A 21921-nucleotide genomic window follows, 5' to 3' on the forward strand; every position below is an offset into this window, starting at 1 on the left:
CCCCGCCCCGCGAGGACCCTTCGGACCCGAGCGTGATACAAAAGGAATGGACAACAATTTGTATACGGTCGTGAGATATGCTTGGGCCGCGGCACGTCCCGGAAATACATCCCGCGTCCCTCCGGGCCCGCTGGCCGCTGCTACCCGCCGCGCCCCGCCACGCCGCGCCCCGCCACGCCACGCCCCGCCACGCCGCACCGACACGACGACACGTAGAGTCGGGGCCGTTTTTGATACGCTTCGCTTGCGATCAACTCAGAACTGCACGGCACTCCAAGAAAAGGATAGCCAAGTGTGATATTCAGTCCGAGGGAATCGTGAATATCTCTGCAATTTCCTCCCAGCGAGTTGTAGCGAAAGTCCGCCTAACGTCTCTGCCGCGCCACCTCGGCCGGGCCAGGCGGGGCCGGCGGGGCTGGCGGGGCGGCTTGGCCCTCCGGTAGGGGCGGAGGGCGGAAGGGCCTGCTTTGCAAAACTCCACTCCGCTGGCAAGAATACTCGTTAAAGCTGCTGATACGGGTCGGGGGTGGCGGGGGTGGCGCGGCCTCTCCCTCCACACATGCGCAAAGGGCTCAGCGCACCACACACGGCCGTGGGCCGCGCGCCGGCCGAGAGAGGGAGTTAGCGACACGAGGACGCGAGGGGAGGCAGCCCAGAGGCAGCGCCAGCCAGAAATTAGTGGGGAGATGGAAAATTGTAGAGCTCCACACATGTGCCGAGTGGGGGCACCTCCAGCTCGGGGCGCCGCGGCCCCAGCGGCAGGGCGGCCAGGGCTGGCCGGCAGGGCTGGCACGGACGGCCGGGTGGGAGACAACGCGAAATAGCCATCAACAAAGGCCGTGGAGGGGGTAAGGGGCGTAACTCGGGGGAGGGGCGTCGCGACGCCGGGCGTCGAGGCGTCGGGAAGGGTGGGGGCAGCATGCTGCCGGCAGGAGAGGTGGTGGACCTCACTTCCACATATCTCCACATATCCTTCCGCGCCACCCACCGCGTCCCGCCGCGTCCCCAGCCCCTCTCCCTCGTATTCTTCTGGGCCGCCTCTCCCTCACACGCGCGTCCCTCCCACCCCCGCGGCCCACGTCAAGGTAAAGGACGGATTCGAAAAGACATGCAGAGAAGGAAAAGGTTTGGTTCTCTTTCCGCGCGCGCTTCTAGCGGCCCTCGCCACTTTCTTTCTTTCACTCCCACTCGCACACACACTCACACACGCAAACACACACACACGCGCACACTCACACACTCACACACACACACACACACACACACAAGCACGCACAAGGGGCCGCGCTCAAAGCGGACAAAAAGTTAATGACGAGTCCGCGGCGCACAGAAGACCTCGCCGAGACGAGGCGAGAACGAAAAGGAAATAAGAGAAAAGCCGAAATAGGACGGGGCAGTGCGCCAAGACGTGTGCTTGTGTGTGTGTGTGTGCGCGCGCGCGCGCGAGGGTGTGTGCGTGCGAGAGAATTCACCGGGCAAGCGGGACTGATTTAACCTCGTATGTTAATGTGAATCCCTTATCGGTCGCCCCTGTTCATTTCCCTGGAGCCACAGTCCGGCCCCACTCTCGGTCCGTCTGTCTATCTGTCTGCCTGTCTCTCTCCCTCTCCCCCTCCCTCCCTCTCCCTCTCTCTCCCTCTCGCTCTCTCCGACACCTGACGCACAACACACAGCATGGCATTCAAACTGGCAGGCACAATGCGCTTTGAGCTTTGACAGCTGCATATGAAAAGCGCAGCGCTCCCTTTCGCCTCGCTGCGCCGCGCTGCGTTCACCAGTGCAGGAGCCCCTGCCGCGCGGGGCCAGGCCACCCGCTGGACAGGTGTGCCCCCGCGCGGCCTACCCGCTGCCCGTCGGGCGCTGGCCCCTCTTCCGTGCACACTGGCCACGCCGAGCTGCAGGTTCATTCCGAACCGAACGGTGCTTGTCCCTCTGACACCCGAGAGAGGGAGAGAGAGAGAGAGAGAGAGAGAGAGAGAGAGAGAGAGAGAGAAAGAGAGAGGGTTCAAATCACTGGGCATCATTGCACAGGCGTCCACGCGTTCTCAGCGCCTCCACGCCGCCGTTCGATAGTCCTTATCCCCGGCGCGTTTTAAGGAATTCAACCAAATTGGCTCCAGTTCCAGCGCGGCCCGGCTCGGCACGGCCCGGCTCGACCGGCGCCTCCCTCCCCTCCGTCCTTCTTTCCTTCGCACGCCCCTGCGTCCCGCCGCCGCCAAGCCGCTCCGGAGACTCTCACATATTAGCATTTTCTCATATGTACGCGCGAAATCCCATTTCGCCGATACGGAGGGCCCGGTGCTCTGCCTCCAGCCCCCCCCCTCCCCCCCCCTCCCCTCCCCTCCGGGATTCCCTTTCATCGCCACGATGTGCGGCGTCTCTGCAGGTGTGCAGGCCGCGCTTCAGAATCTCGGGAAAATTAATTGCAAACTCCGTGGCTGGTTTGCTCTCTCTCTCCTGCCGCGCATTAAGGGCTAATTTACGCCCCAATGTGGCCCTGGCCGCCCTGCCGCCCCTCGGACGTGCCCTTATTAAATTTCCCTTCCGGCCTGCCCTTGCTTGCCCTTGCTCGCCTGCCCGTGCTAATGTTCCGCTTTCTCATTTTCCCCCGCGTGGCGAGGCCCTTCCATGTCCTGCATTTTTTTTCCTCTCTTTCATTTTTGTTGCTTCCTTTGCTGTTTTTTCTGGCTAATTAATTTGATCCGACACCTCCTAATGAATGCGCGGGGTATCTCCCTTTCTGAATGCCCCGCTCCTTTCTCTTCTCTCTCCTTCCGGTTCCGCATAAAAAGAGTCGTTAAGGCAAGGAGCCGCGCGGTGGCGAGAGGAGGATTAAGAAATATCAGGGGGAGTAATCACTGCTTAAGTGACTTGTACAAGATTAATGGACAAGGCGCCAGGGCGAGCGCCAGGGCGCCTGGCTGGCACTGCAGGTGCCGGAGTCGCCACGGCCGCGACCACGGCCCCTGTCGCGCCGGGGCTCTGCCTTAAACCACTGCACTTGTCTCTGGAAGGCACTTGAGGCAGTGCTTATGGCGCTGGCGAGGCGCTTGCATTTAGAGCAGCCTCGATTGCCTTGAGGCGCGGCCAGCCGCACGGCCAGCCCGACCGCGGCGCTGTCATCCCCGACTTTAATTTTAAAATCGCGGGAATGACTTCATCGTTCGGCTGGATGGCTTTCCCGCTCGCCGCCCCGAGATGGGATTCGTCATGTCTCCACGGCGCCACTGCCAGGCAGGCTCCAGCGGCTCCTGGCAGGCTCCAGCCAGGTAGTGCTTAAGCCGGCCTTAATCTCGCGACTCGTCTAACGAATCTCTCGGAGAGAAACGGCGGCCGTCAAGGCGGGCGACGCGAGCAGCAGCAAACGGCAGTGCACGCCAACAGAGGGAGGGAAGGTTAAGTCGAGAAAAATAGCCAGCGAAATGTCATCCGATTCGAGCTAGGTAAAAAAAATAATGAAAAAACGTGGGTAGCCTGTAGCGACTCTCGCGGAGCTGGCCTCGGAGCTGGCTTGTGGTGGCACGCGAAGTAGAGTAGAAGCAGGGCCTTCTTCGCTCCGAGGCGAGCAAGTGACGCCTGCGTGCACATCCACCTGGATGCACGGCGTCACGACGTGCAGTGGCGTTCCCCTCGAGTGCCCCTCGGTGGCGAGCGAGGCCGGCACGGACTCCAGGACGGCGGCCCACATCGGCCGCGCGGCCGGAACAGAGGCCAACGCCTATTCGTCGCCTTCTTTACTACAGTACTCGCAACTTGCAGCCCCCGCCCGTTCCCAGATACATTGGACGCGTTTCAAGGGGAGGGGGGCAAAAAAGGACCAAATAAAAGTTGGGCTCTTTCCCTTTGCCTCGGCCGCGGCCCCGGCGCTGTGTGCGGATTACTCGGCCGCCAGTTATTACCAATAACTACCGCGGAAACGTGACTTTTTCCGCTTTCTCCCACCTCCCTGCCGCCCTCCCCTCGCCATTCCTCAGTTTTCCCCGCTTTTTTTCCTTTTCATTCTTTCCCGTCCGTGGCATTATTTCTGCTATTGATTTTATCAGAATTATATGAGAGCGAGCGAAGGTGGGGAAAATGTGCGATGTGGCTGGATTCCCGCAGCCCACCCCCTGGCCCGCCTCGCCTTAATGTGTTCGTGTGTGCGAGTGCACAGCGGAGAGAGCGGACTCTCGCAGAACGAATCGCCATTGATGGACCAAAATTTTGTGACTGCTAAAAAAATAAAGGCAAACTGTGTGGTCCTTTTCCGGACGCCGAACCCGCTCCACGGCGTGATGGCTCGATGGCCGGGGCAAATAATTGATCTCGTCCGGCCCCACGCCGACTCGGGAGTGAAATAAGAAGAGAAGACGTCCCGTCCTTGCCGCTCTCGCGGCCGGGGTGGACTGCGCAGAGCGGCGCAGAGCGTGCGACGCGGCGCGACGCAGAGGGAAGACCGCGGCAGATCGGTGCAGAACGCGCGGACTTGCCTCGCCTCGTCTCGGGTCCGGCAGCCCGAACAGCCCGAGCAGGCCCTCCTGGACCGCCGCTCGACTCGGCCGCAGAGCTAAGCAGGCCCGCGAGCGAGCGCAACATAAAAAATACGCGACCGCCTCCCCCTCCCCCTCCCTGCCACCCCTGCCCCTCCGGCCCTCCACCCTGGGGGAGAACCTCGGCCGCCTGCCTCGCAACCCTCCCTGCTTTTTATGTTTTAAGATTAAACACTCTCTCTGTCGCACTGCACTCCTCTGCATACCCCGTCCTTGTCTCCCTTCGCTCACCCTCGGGCTGGGGCTGCCTGCTGCCTGGGCTGCCGAGGCTGCCGGCCCGGGCCGCCCGACCTATCCTCCTGCACCAGCGCTGCCAAATCTCGTTGTGGCCGTATTGATGTTTGTGCTTGACGTCATATACCTCTGTTCCTGCACAGCCTCCCTCCCTCCCTCCCTCCCTCCCTCCCCTCTTCCTCACCGCCGCCCCGCGCGGGCCGCTTTCGCAACTCTTGCAAATAGTGTAAAGCGCAAACTCGCACGCGCGCATTTTTTTTTGTAGGGAAGCCGCTAGCGTGTATACTTCGGGGTCGCGGGGCGAGTCTAGGCGAGACCGCGCAACACAGGGTGTTTCTCGCGGACCCCTTTGAAGCTTCGCGCCGCCTCCGTGCCTACCGGGTGACCGCGCGATTTGGCGAGCCGCGTCGCATTGGGGAAAGCCAGGCAGACGCGTGTGACTTCGAGGCCGTCGGTAAGTCGGAGAGTCCGAACGGGACACGGCCGGCGCCGTGCGCGCCCTTAAAGGCGCCCTCTATTGCGAGGGAACCTATGGTTCAAGGTTTAAAGATGGGTCTTACGGCCCCGTCGGTCTGAATACCCGAGGCCTTAGCGCCGTGCGACGCGAACACGTGTCCGCCCGTCAAAGGGTATGCGGTACCTCACGGTTCGCTCGCAGGGAGCTCAGCGTCGCCGAGAGTCAAGCCGAGGTCGCGCCGCCTCCCTTTGTGTGTCCGAGGCCGTGTTCCCACGTCAAAGAAGCTCACCTCGCAAAATAGTGTCGTTTTTATTTTCGTTTGGGCCATAATTTTGGAGTTTGATTGTCTTTGGTGAGATTAACTTAAAGATAAATTTTGTTTTAGCTAAGTCGAACGATACACGGCTCTACTCTGATGGCTTCAAACCGTTCCCCATAAGACAGCCAGTCGAAAACAAAATTTGAGATGCTGGTATTTGAACACCGCACTGTACAAAGGTGTGATCGCAATTGGCACAGTGCGGTGTTCGAATACCAGCATCTCAAATCGATATAGACCTAAGTGACGAAAGCAGACCAAAATATAATATTTTAAGTTTAGGCTAGAAACCAAAGGACCCTCCATGCCATTGTCTTTGGTTTATTGGGGCTCTCAAAGTTCAGGTTTCACAACCAAAATCTGAGCCCAAACAAAAGAAACGAGCCTTTCGGGAGGTGTGATCCTTTGATACGGAAACGCCCTCTTGGAGGTATTTGTTGACACCGCGGCTACGCGCGTGCCGGCGTGCCCGCAGTCCGGCTGACAGGTGTTCGAATCCCTCACCCTCCTCTGCCCCGTCCACCCCTTGACCTTGTACACATGTTTTGGTTCGGAGGCTTCCCTCCCCTCGCCCGCTGCACCTGGGCTTCTCCTTGCGGAGGGTATTCTCGAAGGGCGGGACGGCCTCGGTGGCGCCAGGCTGTCCGAGTAGAGGCTGGCCGAACTGGCCGGCAGGCGTGGCTCATGATAATGAAGCCATGAGTTATTCCCGTCGAGGCCGAGCGCCCCGGCGGCCATTCCAAGTTGGAAGTCAAGTTGGCCATTTAGCCGCATTTAGCCGCATCAACATGGATGAGCGGCGAGCCGCCGGCGAGCTGGGTCGCGGTGTCGGCCAAGTTGGGCGCGAGGCACGAGGCGAGGCAGCTCGCATCGGAGTGGTCGGCGGCGGCCCTTCTAACGACCGCGGCAGCACGTCGAGTCGAACCTAGTCGAACCGGGCCGATAGACAAGCCCTCGCGCCCGCCCCCCGCCCCGCCCGCGCCATCCCGGACAGCTGTTTTTTGCGTCCCGTTGGCCAGTCGGCCCGTCGGCCCGTCCCCTGGCCCTGGCTTGACCGGACGCCGGCGGCCTGCGTGCGGTCGGCCGCTCGGCCGCGCTGCGCCGCCACGGAGGTGGGGTGGCGAAAAAAAAAAAAGATGTGGGCCGAGGTGCGGCGTCGTCGGCGTCGTCGGCTTCTCCCCTCGCCGTGTAATCCCCGTGTGGAACAACGCGCGTATAATGGGCCTGCGGCTCGGCCTGCGGCGACGAGGCCGCCGAGACTCGGCCTGCGGCGGCTGCGGCCGCGGCCATCACAAGTGACCAACGTCCACCCCAGTGTCCAGGCCGTGCAGGCCGGCCAGGCCCAGGAAATGACCCTCCGGCATCGGGCTGCACCCCGCCTGCAGCCTTATCGGATTCGGCCGCGGCCGGACAAAACACGGGGAGCGCTGCGCAGTGCGGGCCGGGCCGGGGCGGTGCGGCGTAATCCACACCTATGAGTCAATGCCACTCGGCCGCGCTAATCCCACCGGCTAACTCGCCGGAAACGGGAATTACCGGACAACTCGAGGAACCCTCTTTTTTCCCTTTTTTTCTCTTTTCCCTTTCCGAGGGGTTGGACCGTAATTAAATGTCTGGATGGACGCGGCGTCGCGGCGTCGGCGGCGCTCCACAGCGCCTTGACGGGCACGACGGTGGCGCGGTGGCGCGGCGGCGCCGAAGTTGGCAACACGGTGCCGCCTCATTGCTCCAAGGCGGCCAGGGCGGCAGGGCGGCAGGGCGCGGTGGGTGGACGGGGCGGGGAGGAATCCGGGGACGAAACGGCTTCCCTAACGATGTCATTTTTTGGTTTTGGCAGCTAAAGACTCGGCGCCGAGCAGCCGCCGCGGACCTCGCCCTTCCTCGGTTCGCCTGGCTCGGCCTGGCTTCGGTGACGGCCTCTCCTCTCCGCCCGCGCTCCACCCGCTCCGCCCCCGCCGAGAGCCAACTTGAGCCGGGGGCTTTAATATTTAACGGTACGTGACCCCCCCCCCCTTTTCCCCCAGGCCGCGGCGCCGCCTGGACGTTGAACCGCGATGCCAGGACTACTTCCCTTATTACGGCAGACAGTGGCCGCCGGAGCGCACCGAAGTCGAAGTGAGCAACGCGAGCAACGCCGGCCGCTCCTAATCGGAATTAGCGGTCCGGCCGTCAGTACAATCGGGGGCTGGGCCGGCGGGGCCTCCTCCAGAGTCTCCTCCAGAGTCTCCTCCAGAGTCTTCTCCAGAGTCTCCTCCAGAGTCTCCTCCAGAGTCTCCTCCAGAGTCTCCTCCAGAGTCTCCTCCAGAGTCTCCTCCAGAGTCTCCTCCAGAGTCTCCTCCAGAGCCTCCTCCAGAGCCTCCTCCAGAGTCTCCTCCAGAGTCTCCTCCAGAGCCTCCTCCAGAGCCTCCTCCAGAGCCGCGGCCAGGCTGCACGCTCAGCCTCGCGCCGCCACTCAGCGCCGCGTTTGTCCTGCCGGGGCGTGGGGCACGGCGCGTCGCGGCGGGGCGGGGCGGGGCGGGCCCCTCCTCGGCGGCCGCAGGGGCCGCAGTGGTCGCACCGTCGCAGCGCCGCCCGGACAATGGCGAATGGCGAGCTGCTCCCGGCCCGATTGTCCGAAAATTGGTTTATTTCATCTCCTGATTGGTCGGCAAAAGTAAATGAATGAGACAGCGCTCGGTGCGCCGTATCGCCGTATTGCTGTATTGGGGAGCAGCCACTCGAACTGAGGAGCGCCGGCCTAAGCCCCCAGTCCCCCTGACTCAGCAGGGGCGCCGGCGGGACCGCGTCCCCGTGTGTGAGTGTGTGTGCCGGCGTGTGCGTGTGGGGGTGAGGCGGGCGATTGGTAATTGTCAAACGATAGCAGCCGGGCACACAAGGCGGAGAGGACTCACTGGCCGTGAAAGCGGAAACACAGCAACGGAACAGCCCCTTGCACAGTGGGCGTGTGTGTCGGCTTGCCGTGCAACGCGGTGGGCCTTGGCGGCAACGAGAAAGGGGGGGGGGCACAAGCAGGCGCAAGGGAGGCAGCGTCCAACGCCGTGCCCACCGTGCCCACGCCGCTCAATAATTTTTGAGACCGTGTGCGGCGGGATGCATACGTTTCGGAATGGTGGAGGGGGGAGGGGGGGAGGCCTCGGCCCAGGGGCGCACCGAGCCGGGCGGAGAACCGAGGCGTCGTGACTTACATCTCAATCAGATCACGTTCTCACTTTTAAGGAGGCCCCCTTATACTGCTCCTCCAGCCGGCAGCCTGCCTGCCTGCCTGCTGCAGCCCCAACTCCATGGGGCCACGTCGCCAGTCAGCCACGACGCCAGCCACGACGCCAGCCACGCCGCCAGCCACTTCGCCAGCCACGTCACCAGCCACGCCGCAGTGCTAACACGCAGCGCGCGGCGTTGGGACCGTCGGCGAGGTGCTAATTGCAGCGTACGTGCGCGAGGCGGGGCCGGCGCCTTCGGTGTTCGCGGAGGACTCCCAACAAAGAAGCCACTGTCGAGACCGCGGCGAGGCCGTCCCAAAGTCCCAATAGCATTGCCGTGTTCTTGCTTCCCCCCGTTCCTCGCCGCCCCGCGGCACTGCGGCCCGCATTCCGCCTCCACGCCCCGCCACGCCCCGCCACGCCACGCCACCATCGCCGTGAAAAATCACTCGGGCGGAGCGAAGAGCGCGGCGACGGAGACGTCGCGACGGGGTGCGGGGCGGGGCGGCGGGGCGCCACAAAGAAAGCTCTAAATACTCGGGGAAATAACAACGCCCCAGGGCGCAGGGCCCCGGCAGGGCCGCGGCAGGGCCCCGGCAGGGCGGAGGGTAAAGGCCGGGCAGAGCGGCAGGCGCTCGTCACGCGGACGCGGCGAAACTCTTGGAAATGTACACAACGGAATAAATTGTGCGACGCGCAGCGCCCGATGAGAGGGGCCGCTGCTGCGGCGGCGGTTGCGGCGGTTGTGGCCGGGAAAGGCGCAGGGAGGCAGGCAGGGCGGCAGGGAGGCAGGCGCAAGCGAGCAACTTTGATTGGGGTCGGGGAAACCAGGGGACAGGAATGAGTCGACTCGTTATTCGTCATTTCTTCGTTCCGCCGTTCATTCGCCTCGCCACCTCTTGAACCGCATTTCGCCGATTTCCATCCCCTGCATCCGGCATGGCCACTGGCCCTTGCTGGCCCTAGAGCTGGCCCCTGCCCCTAGCCCTCCTGGAACTCTTCGGCGCTCTTCGGCCTCACGACGGCCTCCTCGACGTGGCCCGTGCGCTCGCTGATTAGGACGTGGAACTTCTCTCCAGGCTCGTGTACTTCAACCGCAGGGCACTGCATAGGGACTAGGTGTACAGCCGAGCTCGGGTCGAGTCGGCCCGGCGGGCTGTCCAACCTGTCCACGCTGCAAAAAGTGCTCCACGGCGTAAGAGGGAATAGTACATAGCACACCACCAACCTGATTCCGAGTGGGAGGTCTCGTCGGTCTGTCTCTCTCACACCTATGCGGGACGTCCCCATGAGAGCGAGAGAGAGACCCCTTCGGAATCAGCCTGCAAGCACCACGCCGTCGTTTCCTCAACTTTCTGTTCCCCTCCCCTTTGTGGAGGCTGGTGTTCAGGTGGGCCCCCGCGCCCCGCCCAGGGCGCGCTGTCGTGCTGGCGTGCACTGGGGCCGCGGGGGCCGCGGGGGCCGCGCCAAACGGCTTGATTCGGCAGGTTGATGCGCGCATCAAGGACCGGGTGCGCTTCATGTGCTTCGCGGGGATGTGAGGCTGTGGGGCTCGAAATGGAAATCCGTGTCGCCGCGCCGCGCCCCCGTGGATATCACGCAGGGGGAACATTTACCTCAGGAGCACCCCGCCCCGCCCCGCCTCGCCCCGCCTCGCCCAGAGGAAACAATTCCGCATCCGTAAGAAAGAGATCTGCCCGCCGCGGTGGCATCGAGGCGGCATCGCGGCGGCATGGCGACGGTGCTCCGCGGGGTGACAGTGATTCGACTCGTCCTCCTCGTCTTCCTCCTCACACACCTTGCCGCCGCGCCTCGCGCCACTTGACGCAGACGACGGGGACAGGGACAGGGGTTGCAGGACTGCAGGGACAGGTGGCGGTGCAGGGTCTGCCGCTTGCTGCCGCTCTGCCAACAACCCCAGCCCCAGCACCCCCGCGAACGGGGCAGGCAGCGCCCTCCGGCGGAGGGTGCTCGCATCCCGTCCCGTCCCGTCCCGGCGATGCGCGGGGTATCTGCAAACCTGCAGTCGCGGGGTATCGCGCATCCGATCCGACGCGGAGTATCGCCGGCCCATTCATTCCATTCATTCCGGCGCTTCATTTGTCTCTACCTCCTGCTCTTGAGCACCATGGCCTCATTCGATCGTTAAAATTTTAATCTGGGTTCCACCCAATTTGAAACGAAGTAGTAAAGACTTTTCAGTTGTGGGTTCGTGCAGAACCCTGTAGTGACCAAAGTTGCTACTTCATAATATTCCATGATGAATTTTTATATGTGTCGTACATTGTCATTGTTAAAGCTGGTGAGCCTTTGAAACTTTTTCATACGCAATGGGCAGGATTGGATATGAGAGATCGCGCACTACGCACAGCGGCACATAGCGGCACAGTAGCGGTAAAGCAGGGCAGCTGTGAGACAGCTGTTGCTCTGCAACAAAAACAGTACCGACTAGCTGCTGCATATTTCTTCGTGCATTATGTAGGCGCAAAGGTCACGGCTGGCAACTCGGTCCGCGCGATGTCGCGTCGTGTCACAGCGCCGCGCCAAACGCCAGGTACAGTAGGGAGGAGCACTGTTTGTTTTTCTCCAAGTTATACTGTCTGTCTAATTCGGTTTTTGTCGCTCAAACGTTCCTTTGTACCACAGGCCGTTCGCTTGCGATAGAGAGGCTCCATATCACCGTCTGTCTAGACACAAGCTCTGTCTCAAGAAGGGTGAATGTGTCAGTGTAGAGGCTATCTCAGGCTATCTCTACCAGTATCCATCCTCTTTGGGTCTTTCACCTGATGCGCCTGATCAGACAAGGTAATCTCTCTTGCCGTCCTATGCACTCTGACCACTTATAAAACCACTGCAGATAAGAAGCGCTACATTCCCTGCTAGCTTCTTGTGGTTTGACCACCAGTCTATGACGTTTCTACTGGTTTGCTGTCTTTGGTCCTTTTGATACGTTGTAAATTTTGAAGACCCAAGCTGCTGTAAAATCTAGATTTTAAGTCATTTCATATTTGTAAATGGATTACTTCCGTGAAATGTTGGTGACTGTTATGTGCTTTGGACAGTGAATTTCTTTGTGTTGATTTAAACCCTGTTTCAAGATAAAATGCTTACTTTTAACCATTTCAGCATGAAGCCGCGACCACAAGTTAAGACGGATTCTGGCCCCATCTGTGGCCATGAAGTGAAATCTCCAGAATCCAACATAAAATATTTCAGTTTTCAAGGAATTCCTTATGCTCGTCCACCAATAGGTGAATTGCGGTTCAAAGTGAGTACAAAAATCTTTGTTTTAATATTGTAAAGTCAAGAGTGCAGACCTGAATGGTTTGTTTATTTTAGCCCCCAGAGCCTGTTGAGTCGTGGACAGAAGTAAAAGACTGTTGTCAAGAGAGAGATGTGTGTATTCAACATCATATGTACTTACGGAACTTACAAGGCAGTGAAGACTGTTTGTATTTGAACGTCTACACCCCACAGGTGAGATCTATTATTCTTAATATTTTCATGTATGCATGAGTAATAAATGTGAAATAAATTTTACTGTCCCTAGCTTCCATTTTGGGGCTCTTCCAATTTGCCTGTGATGGTAAGACTGCATGGTGGCGGCTTTACAACAGGTAGTGGAAATACAGACATGACTGGACCTGACTTCATAGTAAAAGAACGTGTTCTTTTAGTCACCATTAACTACCGACTGAGTGTGTTTGGTAAGATGAAGATGAACTTGGCTTCTTAAATTTATATTTCATTGCTGCCACAATGCATGATTTTCTTTGGTCTAGGTTTTTTATGTGTGGATGAACCAGGGGATGGACAGGGTAATATGGGTCTGAAAGATCAAGTTGCTGCTCTGAGATGGATTCAACGAAACATATCGAATTTTGGAGGAGACCCAAAGAAAGTCACTATTTCTGGAGAGAGTGCTGGAGGGGCTAGTGTTCATCTGCACATGATGTCGCCTATGTCTAAGGGTAAGAAACCCTACATTGTACAAATCAGTCCAATTTTAATATTGCTATGCTATTAATTTTAAATGCAAATTCATCCATTCCTCTTTATTGTATGATTTTAGGTTTGTTTTCTTCTGCCATATGTGAGAGTGGTGTTGCTCTCAACCCATGGGCATTCACTAACCAAGGGCGTGAAAGAGCATTCCACCTTGGAGAGAGCTTGGGCTTCAAGGGTAACAATGCTAAAGACCTAGTTAAATACCTGAAAACAATTCCTGCAGATCGTCTTACAGAGGCGGCTGCAAAAAATTCATTCTCAAAAGAGGTACATTCAAATTTTGATTCCATTTCCTGTCTGCACTTATTATTTTTATTTTAATAATTCAAAGCTCTTAATTTTAGGAGAAAGAATACTCTTGTGTGGTGAAACCATTTCCATTTGTCCCATCAGTTGAAATAACAGACGGTTCTGTAGAGCCATTTTTATGTGAAAATCCAGTTAAAATACTGCAGGAAGGTAGATTTTTTCGGGGCCCCTTCTTAGCAGGAGTCAACAACAGAGAAGCAATACTTCTTCTGGCAGGTAATAATCACAATCATTAACTTATATTAAACTAAGCAGGAATAATATTTCTTCTCTTTGTGTTTATTTTTCTGAAATTAAAAATAATAATAATAATACGTACCTCTATTGTTCTAGCTATAATGGGAAAGGAAAGAAATGAAATGCTGAAGAAATTTGATAGCAGAATCCCTAAACTTGTCCCTGCAGATTTGTCATTAGCTCGAGGATCACCTGAAGAATCAAAAGTGGCAGAATTAATCCGCTGGCAGTACATGAAAAACAAGCCTTTAACAGAGGAAAATTTGGTTGATTATTTTAATGTATGTCTGTTTCATATTATTTAAAAAAAAAATAGTCTGGTAAATAATGAACCTTGAACCTATAAAGTCTCTCTATTTTCAGCTGACTGGGGATTTGATGTTTGTACATGGTTTCTACTGTGCCATGAAGTATCATTGCAAGTTCTCTGCACCATATTTGTATGAGTTTAGCTATGAAGGTGCATTAAATGTTTTTAGAAACGTTTTGGCTGTAGATCACGTAAGAGGTGCTTGCCACGCTGATGAGTTGGGATACTTATTTAAAATGGATCTATTGCCGTCAAGTGATAATGTACCAATCAAAGATTTGAAAATGAGGGAGAAGTTTGTGAAGATGTGGACAAACTTTGTAAAATTTGGGTAAGTAAGGCGCTTTTACTTAATTCAATAACTGTTAGAAAAGCATTTATGCTTTGTCAAGTCTCACATTAACCTTTTTTTCTTGTATTTTTGCCCCATCCCATAATTATTTCCTCATTTTCTAATTTTTTTGACTTGCAGGCATCCAACACCAAGAACTGACTCATCACTGGATGTTGCATGGCTTCCAGCGAGTCAAAGACAAGCAACTTATCTTGAGATTGGACCAACTATTCAGAATATTAAAGGGGCCATTGCTGAAAGAAGGATGTTGTTTTGGGATAATATGTATGCTGGAAAGGAAAAGTTGAGAAATAATCTCTGATACAGTACAGATAAAGTCTCTCCAGCATGTACAACTGGGATTGTTCTGCATGCAGCACTACATTACAATAATATGTTTTGTAATCTGTGTACTGTATATATATATTGAATGACCAATACTTTCAAACTGCTTTTTTAGCAACTGTGTTCATCTCTTTTATATTTTTGTACTCTTATTAATATATAAAACCAAGAGATTGTATGTCTACATAAAAAGTTAGTTTCAAAGTGAGGACTTGTATACTTTAAGGATTCTTAAGTTGATATTGGTTGTGTGGTGGCTTGTCTAGAGGCTATATCCATTTTTTGTTGCCAAATAAATTGTTTTCTGTTTTTATGAGTGGTGCACATTTTCTTTGAACCTATGTACAAAATAAAATCTTGTCATATGCCAAATGATGCCAAATATTTTGAGCTGACATGAGATAGCAGCGTGCTGAAATAACCATTGGTAGCAAAAAATATCAGAAAACTAGGATTTATCAAGTTTTATTAGTATTTACTGTGTAACGCCTTTTTTTTTCTAAAACAGCTTTGTGCACATTATGTGTTCATGTAGTGGAAAGATTCAGTCTAATTTACTTGGCAGTGGGCTTCAAGAGGGGCTCTTGAAAGGCTTGGTCTTCCCCAGGGGGTGAGATAAGAGTAGTGGTCGGTGGCTGCAGCCCGCTCGCTCAGACGTCCCTGTCCGCCACCCCTGCAGCCCTCGCGGCGTCCTGCTTCCGCTGCCTCTGTCTTCGCCGCCGCTGCTGCTGCCGCTGCTGCTGCTCCTCCTCGCCGCCCTGCTTGCGCTGCCTCCGCGCGGCGTTCCGCGCCCGCTGCTGCTGCCGCCGCCGGCCCTGCGCGCCCCTCTTGCGGCCGGGGCGCTGCCCCCGCAGGGGCGGCGCGGGGGTGGGGGCCAGCTCGGGGGTGGTGGTGGGCTCGGGGGTGGTGGTGGTGGGGCAGGGGAGCGGCGCGGGGCCCGGGGGCGGCGGGCTGATGTTGGTGGTGGTGACGGCCACCGTCTCGTTGATGACGGTGGTGACATTGGTGGTGACGCCGCGCACGGTGAACACGCTGCTGTAGATCCAGGTGAACTCGACGCGGTGGTTGACGCGTCGCCAGGTCTCCCTGGTCGTCGAATTGGTCACGCCTTCCGGACAGTCCGCCTCGTCGCGGCCGTCGCCACAGTCGCGGACGCCGTCACACACGCTGGACAGAGGACGGCACACGCCGTCGCAGAGCAGCCCGGCGCAGCTCTTGGCGCACGGGGACACGGCCTCGTCGTGGCCGTCGGCGCAGTCCTGCACGCCGTCGCACATCCCCGAGGCGGAGGCGTTGGCGCCGCACGGCGTCTCGGACGGGCAGGCCGTCACGGCACGCACGCAGCGACCGCCGCACGGCACCGAGTCCCCGCGGCACGCGTTGCAGTTGGTCTCGTCCGCGAGGCTCTCGCAGTCACGCACGCCGTCGCACACGTGCTTCTCGGCCACGCACCTGGGGGCAGGGCAACGACGGGGACCCTGAGTGCGGGAGGCGAGGGAAGGAGACGAGCAGGGAAGTGGCGCTTACCGGGTGCCGCAGTCGAAGTAGCCAGGGCCGCACACGCGGGGGTGGAAGAAGGCCGAGCCCAGCACCAGGTCGTCGTGGCAGCCGCGCTCGTCGGCGCCGTCGCTGCAGTCGAAGACGCCGTCGCAGCGCCGCGACGCCATGACGCAGCGGGCGTCGCACAGCACCGCGCCGTCGTAGCACTGGCCGCAGCCGTCCTCGTCCTCGCCGCTGGGGCAGTCCGCCACGCCGTCGCAGCGCGTCGTCTCCATCCGGGGCGTGCCGTCGTGGCAGTGGATCAGGCGCGGCGGCGGCGCGCACTGCACGGCCCGGCCCCCCTGTGGACACAACGGTGCTGTCAAGGTGGACGAGCAGGCGCAGGGGAAGGGCCTGGGTGCGATGGCTCACCTCGAAGGCGGCGTGGCTGGTCCGGTTGTCCGCGCAGTACACCTTGGCCAGGGGCGGCTCGGTCGGACAGTCCTCCTCGTCCTCGCCGCCGGGGCAGTCAGCCTTGCCGTCGCACCAAGTCGCGGCGGGCATGGCGGCGGCCTCGGCCGGCGCGTGCCGGCAGAAGTACACGCGGGGCGGCCCCCGGCAGTCGGAGGGCTCGTCGCTGCCGGCGTCGCAGTGGGGGTGGCCGTCGCACGCCCACTTAAGGCGGCCGCACTTGTAGCCGGAGCTGCAGGGGATGCCCTGCAAACAGGACACACCGCCAAGTTGACAGGACGGCCCCAAAGGCTAAGCTTGTTTCGGTAGTGTTGGCGGTGTAAGGGTCTTGCTCTCTCAGCGTGCCAAAGAGCTGCCTGAGATAGGCGACCTTCCCGACGCTAGGCATCTGGTTTCGAACCAGGACATGCCGATTGAAAGCGCTCTGGCGCCTCATTCATCTCCCACTTGCCAAATGAAGCGGAGGCCGTGCCTAGGCACCTTTCGGAAAATTTAGGTCGAAATTTGTTGTACTCGGGGCGAACATCGGGCAGTTACCGATCTCCCTTGCGAGTAGATCCTCGGCCCTCGGCCCTGGCCTTGCCTGCTCGGTGCACTTGGTGGCCACGCAGTTCCTGCCCCCGCCGGCGGCGCACACGGGCGTGAAGCAGCGCTTCTCGTCGCGGCCGTTGCCGCAGTCGTCCACGCCGTCGCACTTGACGGTCGTCGGCACGCACCGCCCGTTGCCGCACTCGAAGCACTCGCGCTTCGACACCACCTTCCCGCGGCGCCTGCAACATGAAAGGCATCGAGTCGGTGGGACTTCCCTGCTGGCTGATTTCGAACAGTGCTGTGTCGCTCTCGCAACTCCATGGTTTCGAGAGAGACGGCGACCAAGTAAACTCCGTTCGAATGTCGTTGGCCACTCCGGCCGCCGCAGACTACCGCAGACCTACTTGAAGACGACGGCGATGGCGTGCAGGATGGCGGGGCAGTCGGCCTCGTCCGCGCCGTCCTCGCAGTGCCGCACGCCGTCGCAGCGCCGCGACGCCCGGATGCAGCGGCCGTCGCAGAAGAAGGCGCCGGCCCGGCAGTGGTGCGGCGCGGTGCAGGAGCGCTCGTCCCTTCCGCCCGCGCAGTCGGGCACGCCGTCGCAGGTCACGTTGGCGATGCCCTGGCTGCGCTCCGGGCAGGGCGACGGCGCCGCCGAGCAGACCGTGCCGGCGGGGCGGCAGTGGCTGGGGGCGGGGAAGAACATGGCACGCCCCAGTGAGAGATTGCATAATGACCGCAACTAGGTTGGGAGCACCAGTCTCACAAAGTGGGTCTAAAAGTGATTGAATCTCTGAGAGTGGCGGTAATTGCATTTGGAAGGGGGCGAAGGGGAGCGAGGCTGCAGCCGCTGCAGCGCCGGGTTCGGTCAGGGGGTGGGCTCGTGACGGGATGGCTGTGCCTGGCTGTGCCGGCCGGCGCGGCGGACTGGAATACCTGTAGGCCTTGTCGCAGATGAGCTCCCTCCGGTGGCACAGGCCGTCGCAGGGGAAGGCGTCTAGGCTGCACTGCACGCAGTCGGCCTCGTCGGCGCCGTCCTCGCAGTCCTGCACGCCGTCGCACACGAACTTGCGGTGCAGGCAGGTGGGCGCCGGCTTCACGCAGTGCCTGCTGCACTCGCCGCCCGGGCCCTGGGCGTCCTCGTAGCGCAGGCAGCGGCCCGCGTCGCAGGAGAAGTGCGAGCTGCTCGTGGGGCACAGTGGCGGCGACGCCGGCACGTAAAAGTTGTCCTCGCCGGCGTCCGTGTCCGTCGCCGCGGTGGCACTCGCTGCGCTCGCTGCCGGGGCGTCGCCATCCGCCGCCCACGCGCCGCCGAGCAGAAGCGGCAGCAGCACCAGGGCGTCGGTCCACATCGCGGGGTGGCGGCTGGCCCCAGACTGGCTGCCTCGCCTCGCCCCTCGCCCTCACCCTCGCCGGGCTGGGAGGGCTCCAGGAGGGCTGGCCGAGGGTGTGGGTGAGGGTCCCTCATCGCCACCGGGCTCGCCGCTCTCCGTGCCGGGCGGCCGTGCAGCCAGCCTTAGCCCGGCACGGCGGGCACGGCCCTGTGTGTGGGGCTGAGGCAGGCCGAGGGGCCCGGGCCTGTCTCTTTCCCCTGATCGATTGTCGCCCTCCGCGCCGTGTGCCGACGGTGCCGACGCCTCTGCCGACGCCTCTGCCGACACCCCCCACTCCAGCCTCCAGCCCAGCCTCCGGCCCTCCGGGCTGCAGCCCTTGTCTGACCTTTGCTCCCGCGCCACTTCTCCTGTCTCCCAGGCCCACCCCTCCGCCCTCCTTCCTCCGCCTCTCCGCCGCAGTCTTGCCTACGGCCTCTCAAGCCTCTCACGGCCGTCCGGTTACTTGCAGGCAACGGCACAGCACATTTCTTTAGAGAGTCGCTTATTTAAAACGAACTTTAAGGTTTTTCTTCTGATTTCAAAATTTGTTGTTTGCTGACGGGGAAACAGCAATTTTAGTACTTTTCGAGCCATGTGGCACGCTTTGATATAGTTATTGAGATGTCACAACAGTTCATTTTGTAAATCACTGTGGGACTCCCCCCTCCCCTCCTCGCCAGGATTCCCTTCGCCGCCACCCCCACTGCATCCACATCAATTAATGCGAAGCAACCCCGCTGGAGTAATGCCGCTTTGAGGCGGTGAGTAGTGCCGCGCTGCCGCGGCGCTACCCCGCGTCGCGCGCGCCGCACACCGACGGAGCCGCCGAGGCCGGGGCAAGCCCTGGGCGCGGTGGGCATCGCTGCCGCCAGTGGCGCTGCCCGCGCGTCACTGCCAACCGTCGCGCTGGAATGCGGCAGCAGTCGACGCCTCGGAGATGGGAAAGAACCAGGCTCTATTTGGAAAAATGCCAAAAACCACGGGGAACGTGCTCTAGAAGGAACAAACTGCTCGCTGGGTGCGAGTGCCAGCTTGCCGTTCGCGCGTTGGAGTGTGAATCAAAACAGCTGTGGTTGGGGACATTTTGGCGACGACAGCCTGTTTCCATTCTGTAGTTTACTGAGTTTCCCACGTGCGTGCCAAAGCGCTAGTATCTCTCGCTTGACACCGACGGGAGTCCAATTTGTTTACCTGCTGTGAAGTCGTAACGTGCGATGCAGTGCTCGTGTTGGATATGACGTTTTAAGGGATATTATCACGTGTGATGTGAATGAAACCGTCGCGCCTTTAAGGTAAGAGTTGGTTAAAAATGTGTGAAGTGTCGGTTGCGACCGTCGTGAGCGGGGGAGTGCAGTGCTTCAGTTACGCCGCGGAGTATTGTCGTTGACGATAAACGCATCAAAGGGAGAAGTGTGAAGTTGCGACAATTCTTTGACAAGGAAATCAGTTTTTGTGCCCTTGATGTGCCCTTTGTTGCTTTCTATCTATGCTACTTGCTGTGGTCTTGAAATTCCATTGATTCTCGGCTAATTTAGCCAAAAGTTTGAGGTTATGTGCAACTTCCATTTTCTTTTTTCTTTTTTGTGTAGTCTTTTTGTGTTGTCTATTTAGTGTTCGCCCTATTTTTAAATCTATGAAGTGACGAATTATTTGGAAACCACTGACCTCAAGCTAAGAAGGTATCAAAATTTACCAACGCTGAAATCATTCCAAAATCTTTGACATTTTGACAGCCCCATCAATTCTTGATTATACCAGCTGTAGAGGGTGTGAATATCATAAACATTTACACATACTCAGGGCTACATGTTTTTTTTTGTTATCTGTTGGAAAATTAAATCATAAAATTGTGTAAAGGTTTTTTCTTCTTTTTTTTTTTAAGCACTTGAAATTTTATAATTGTTTACCTCTTTAGTGCTTGTTCTATTTCTGACTTCAATTGCCAATTTTGCATGTTTTTGTTGCTTGTATGTTCATTACCCTCAAAGATCTCAATGCTCATATATCACTAGTATATTCCTGAATCTTGCCTCCTTTACAAGTCTTGGTAAATTCAAGTTGGTCAGATCGAGCTTGATTCAACATTCCTAACGCTCACTTCCCTAGTTTCCATTTTTTCAAATAGTTTTGCAGAGTAATTATACGATGCTGAAAAATCTTCTTTGTATTGTATGTAAAATATACTTAAATGTTGAATGGTGTCAGCTCCAGCTCTTGGCTTGTCATGACTTCAGTGGTACGTAATCTGGCTCAAGTGCGCTGAACATTGTAACCGTGCCATGCAGAGCACATGAGTTGGCCATTGATCTATACTAGTGCCAATTGACACGGAAGAAAGTTGCAAATTGGTGGTCTCTTTTTGGAGTGCCTTGACATGGAAGAAAGTTGCAAATCGGCGGTCTCTTTTTGGAGTGCTTTGTATGCCGCTCTGATCCAGTGACTTGTCTTCTCCAGACTCCCTTCGGTCGGTGAGCGCGAGCGTCGCTCGGTGGCGTCGCGTCGCGTCGCGTCGCATCGTCCCCAGGGCCCGCTGGCCGCAGGCCGCAGGTCCAGGCCGACGTCTCGGCTGCTGACAGGTAAGGGACAGACAGCGCGTTGTTCATTCTGCCGCACTGCCGAGCATCGCCCCGGCATCGCCTCGGCATCGCCCTGGGAAGCCAGGCTTGATTCGAAGCGGGCCCAGGCTCGGCCAGGCTCGGCCAGGCGCCACCGGAGGGGCCCCGCGCGTCGCGTCTTGATGCCATTTTCGTCGGGGTCGTTGCGTCCCAATTTTTCCTCTCCGTTTGTATTCCCCGCGTGGCGCTCCGGGCCGGGGCTGGCGACGACACAGGCCGAGCAGGGCCGAGCCGAAGCAACCGAAGGGCCGAAGCAGCGCTCTAATCAGCTCTAATCCCGGCCTCGCCGTGTTAATCCCGCTGATTGTTGGACTCTTATTGGGGCTCAGGGGGCAAGGCAGGGCAAGGCCCCCGGCCGGCCCTGCTGGCCTTGCTGGCCTTGCTGGCCCTGTCGTGCCGCGAAAGATAACCAGATACCAGCGGGGGGTGGCCGCCCTGCCGCCCTGCCGCCCTGCCGCCCCGCCGCCCCGCCGCCCTGCCGCCCCTGGCGTGGGGTGGGGTGGGGCTTGGTGGGAAGGCCGCCCGGCCCAGCGCGGCCCAGCGCGGCCCAGCGTGCTGGACGCGTGCGGAGGGACTCGGCAGGCCGGGGCGGCGCGCGGCGCAGGGAAGCCACTGCAGGTACCCCACAAAGCTCCCCACCGCCCGGCGCCATGGCGTATCTCGTGTGCATACGCATCAATGCACTGCAGGTGTCATATGAAGCAGGCCGGAGAGAGAGAGAGCGACTATACACCGCAGATCCCTATCCCGCCTGGCTGCGCCTGGCTGCCTCACTCGAGTCTAGCGTCTCACCCCTAGACAGACGACACAGACATCGGCCCACCCTTTTCGGGCCGCCCCGCCCCGCACCACTCCGCCCTCCCCCACCTTTCCGCGCCGGTAGTTCGCCGGTTTGCCTACATATCGATTTTTCTCCAGTGTAGTGGTGGCATTTGAGTCGCCCCGCCCCGCCCCCTCCTCCCATTTCTTGCCTTGGGCTCGTCGCGAGGCTCTGGCGAGGCTCTGGGAGGCTCTGAGGGCTCGCGGCAAGGGCCTCGTTGGGGGCGGAGGGCGGAGAGCGAGGGTGGAAGGCTCCACCAGCTCCGCCGGCACCGCGAGGTACGTGGTGGCCGAGCCGAGCCGGGCCCGAAAGCCGGCTGGATTTGTTTGTTGCGAAAAGACGGAGGGAGG

At 58.6% G+C, this 21921-nt stretch overlaps 3 protein-coding genes across 4 annotated transcripts in view; 2 read left to right on the plus strand and 1 right to left on the minus strand.

Annotated features, from left to right (window-relative positions):
• The first annotated feature begins 11099 nt into the window (after positions 1-11099).
• On the plus strand, positions 11100-14595 carry LOC117650848 (venom carboxylesterase-6-like). 2 transcript variants are annotated; one of them, XM_034394458.1, is made up of 11 exons: positions 11100-11293; positions 11386-11544; positions 11866-12007; positions 12079-12216; positions 12290-12446; positions 12522-12710; positions 12812-13014; positions 13092-13272; positions 13390-13574; positions 13657-13934; positions 14076-14259. In XM_034394458.1, exons 3-11 carry the CDS (start codon positions 11867-11869, stop codon positions 14257-14259), a joined length of 1656 nt encoding a protein of 551 aa, XP_034250349.1. In that variant the 5' UTR covers positions 11100-11293; positions 11386-11544; position 11866. The 2 variants fall into 2 exon arrangements, with proteins under 2 accessions (XP_034250349.1, XP_034250348.1); XM_034394457.1 differs by lacking the exons at positions 11100-11293; positions 11386-11544 and adding an exon at positions 11596-11773 and having other exon boundaries at positions 14076-14595.
• Positions 14596-14770: 175 nt separating this feature from the next.
• On the minus strand, positions 14771-20138 carry LOC117651175 (sortilin-related receptor-like). The gene is made up of 8 exons (XM_034394982.1): positions 20044-20138; positions 19830-19894; positions 17700-18030; positions 17168-17449; positions 16816-17002; positions 16194-16478; positions 15810-16123; positions 14771-15734 (listed from the first exon to the last, which is right to left on the minus strand). The coding sequence occupies exons 1-8, from the start codon at positions 20136-20138 to the stop codon at positions 14933-14935; spliced, it is 2361 nt and encodes a 786-aa protein (XP_034250873.1). The 3' UTR covers positions 14771-14932.
• Positions 20139-20281: 143 nt separating this feature from the next.
• Positions 20282-21921, plus strand: part of LOC117651176 — a 96149-nt gene continuing 94509 nt past the window's right edge. The window contains exons 1-2 of the mRNA XM_034394983.1: positions 20282-20372; positions 20610-20712. Of these exons, the coding sequence (XP_034250874.1) occupies positions 20282-20372; positions 20610-20712 (194 nt within the window). The remainder of the gene's footprint in view (positions 20373-20609; positions 20713-21921) is intronic.

The sequence above is a fragment of the Thrips palmi genome, unplaced genomic scaffold (genome assembly GCF_012932325.1).
Source record: "Thrips palmi isolate BJ-2018 unplaced genomic scaffold, TpBJ-2018v1 HiC_scaffold_5, whole genome shotgun sequence".
Taxonomy (NCBI): domain Eukaryota; kingdom Metazoa; phylum Arthropoda; class Insecta; order Thysanoptera; family Thripidae; genus Thrips; species Thrips palmi.

Coding starts and splice junctions, on each gene's coding strand:
- LOC117650848 (XM_034394457.1), top strand. CDS start 11,754: ATGGATTACTTCCGTGAAAT. Junction 12,447..12,521: donor CTACCGACTGAGTGTGTTTG/GTAAGATGAAGA, acceptor TCTTTGGTCTAG/GTTTTTTATGTGTGGATGAA. Junction 13,575..13,656: donor ATTTGGTTGATTATTTTAAT/GTATGTCTGTTT, acceptor CTCTATTTTCAG/CTGACTGGGGATTTGATGTT.
- LOC117651175 (XM_034394982.1), bottom strand. CDS start 20,138: ATGAGCATTGAGATCTTTGAGGGTAATGAACATACAAGCAACAAAAAC. Junction 18,031..19,829: donor TTGGAATGATTTCAGCGTTG/GTAAATTTTGAT, acceptor CAGCGAGCGCAG/CGAGTGCCACCGCGGCGACG. Junction 16,124..16,193: donor CCAGCCACGCCGCCTTCGAG/GTGAGCCATCGC, acceptor TTGTGTCCACAG/GGGGGCCGGGCCGTGCAGTG.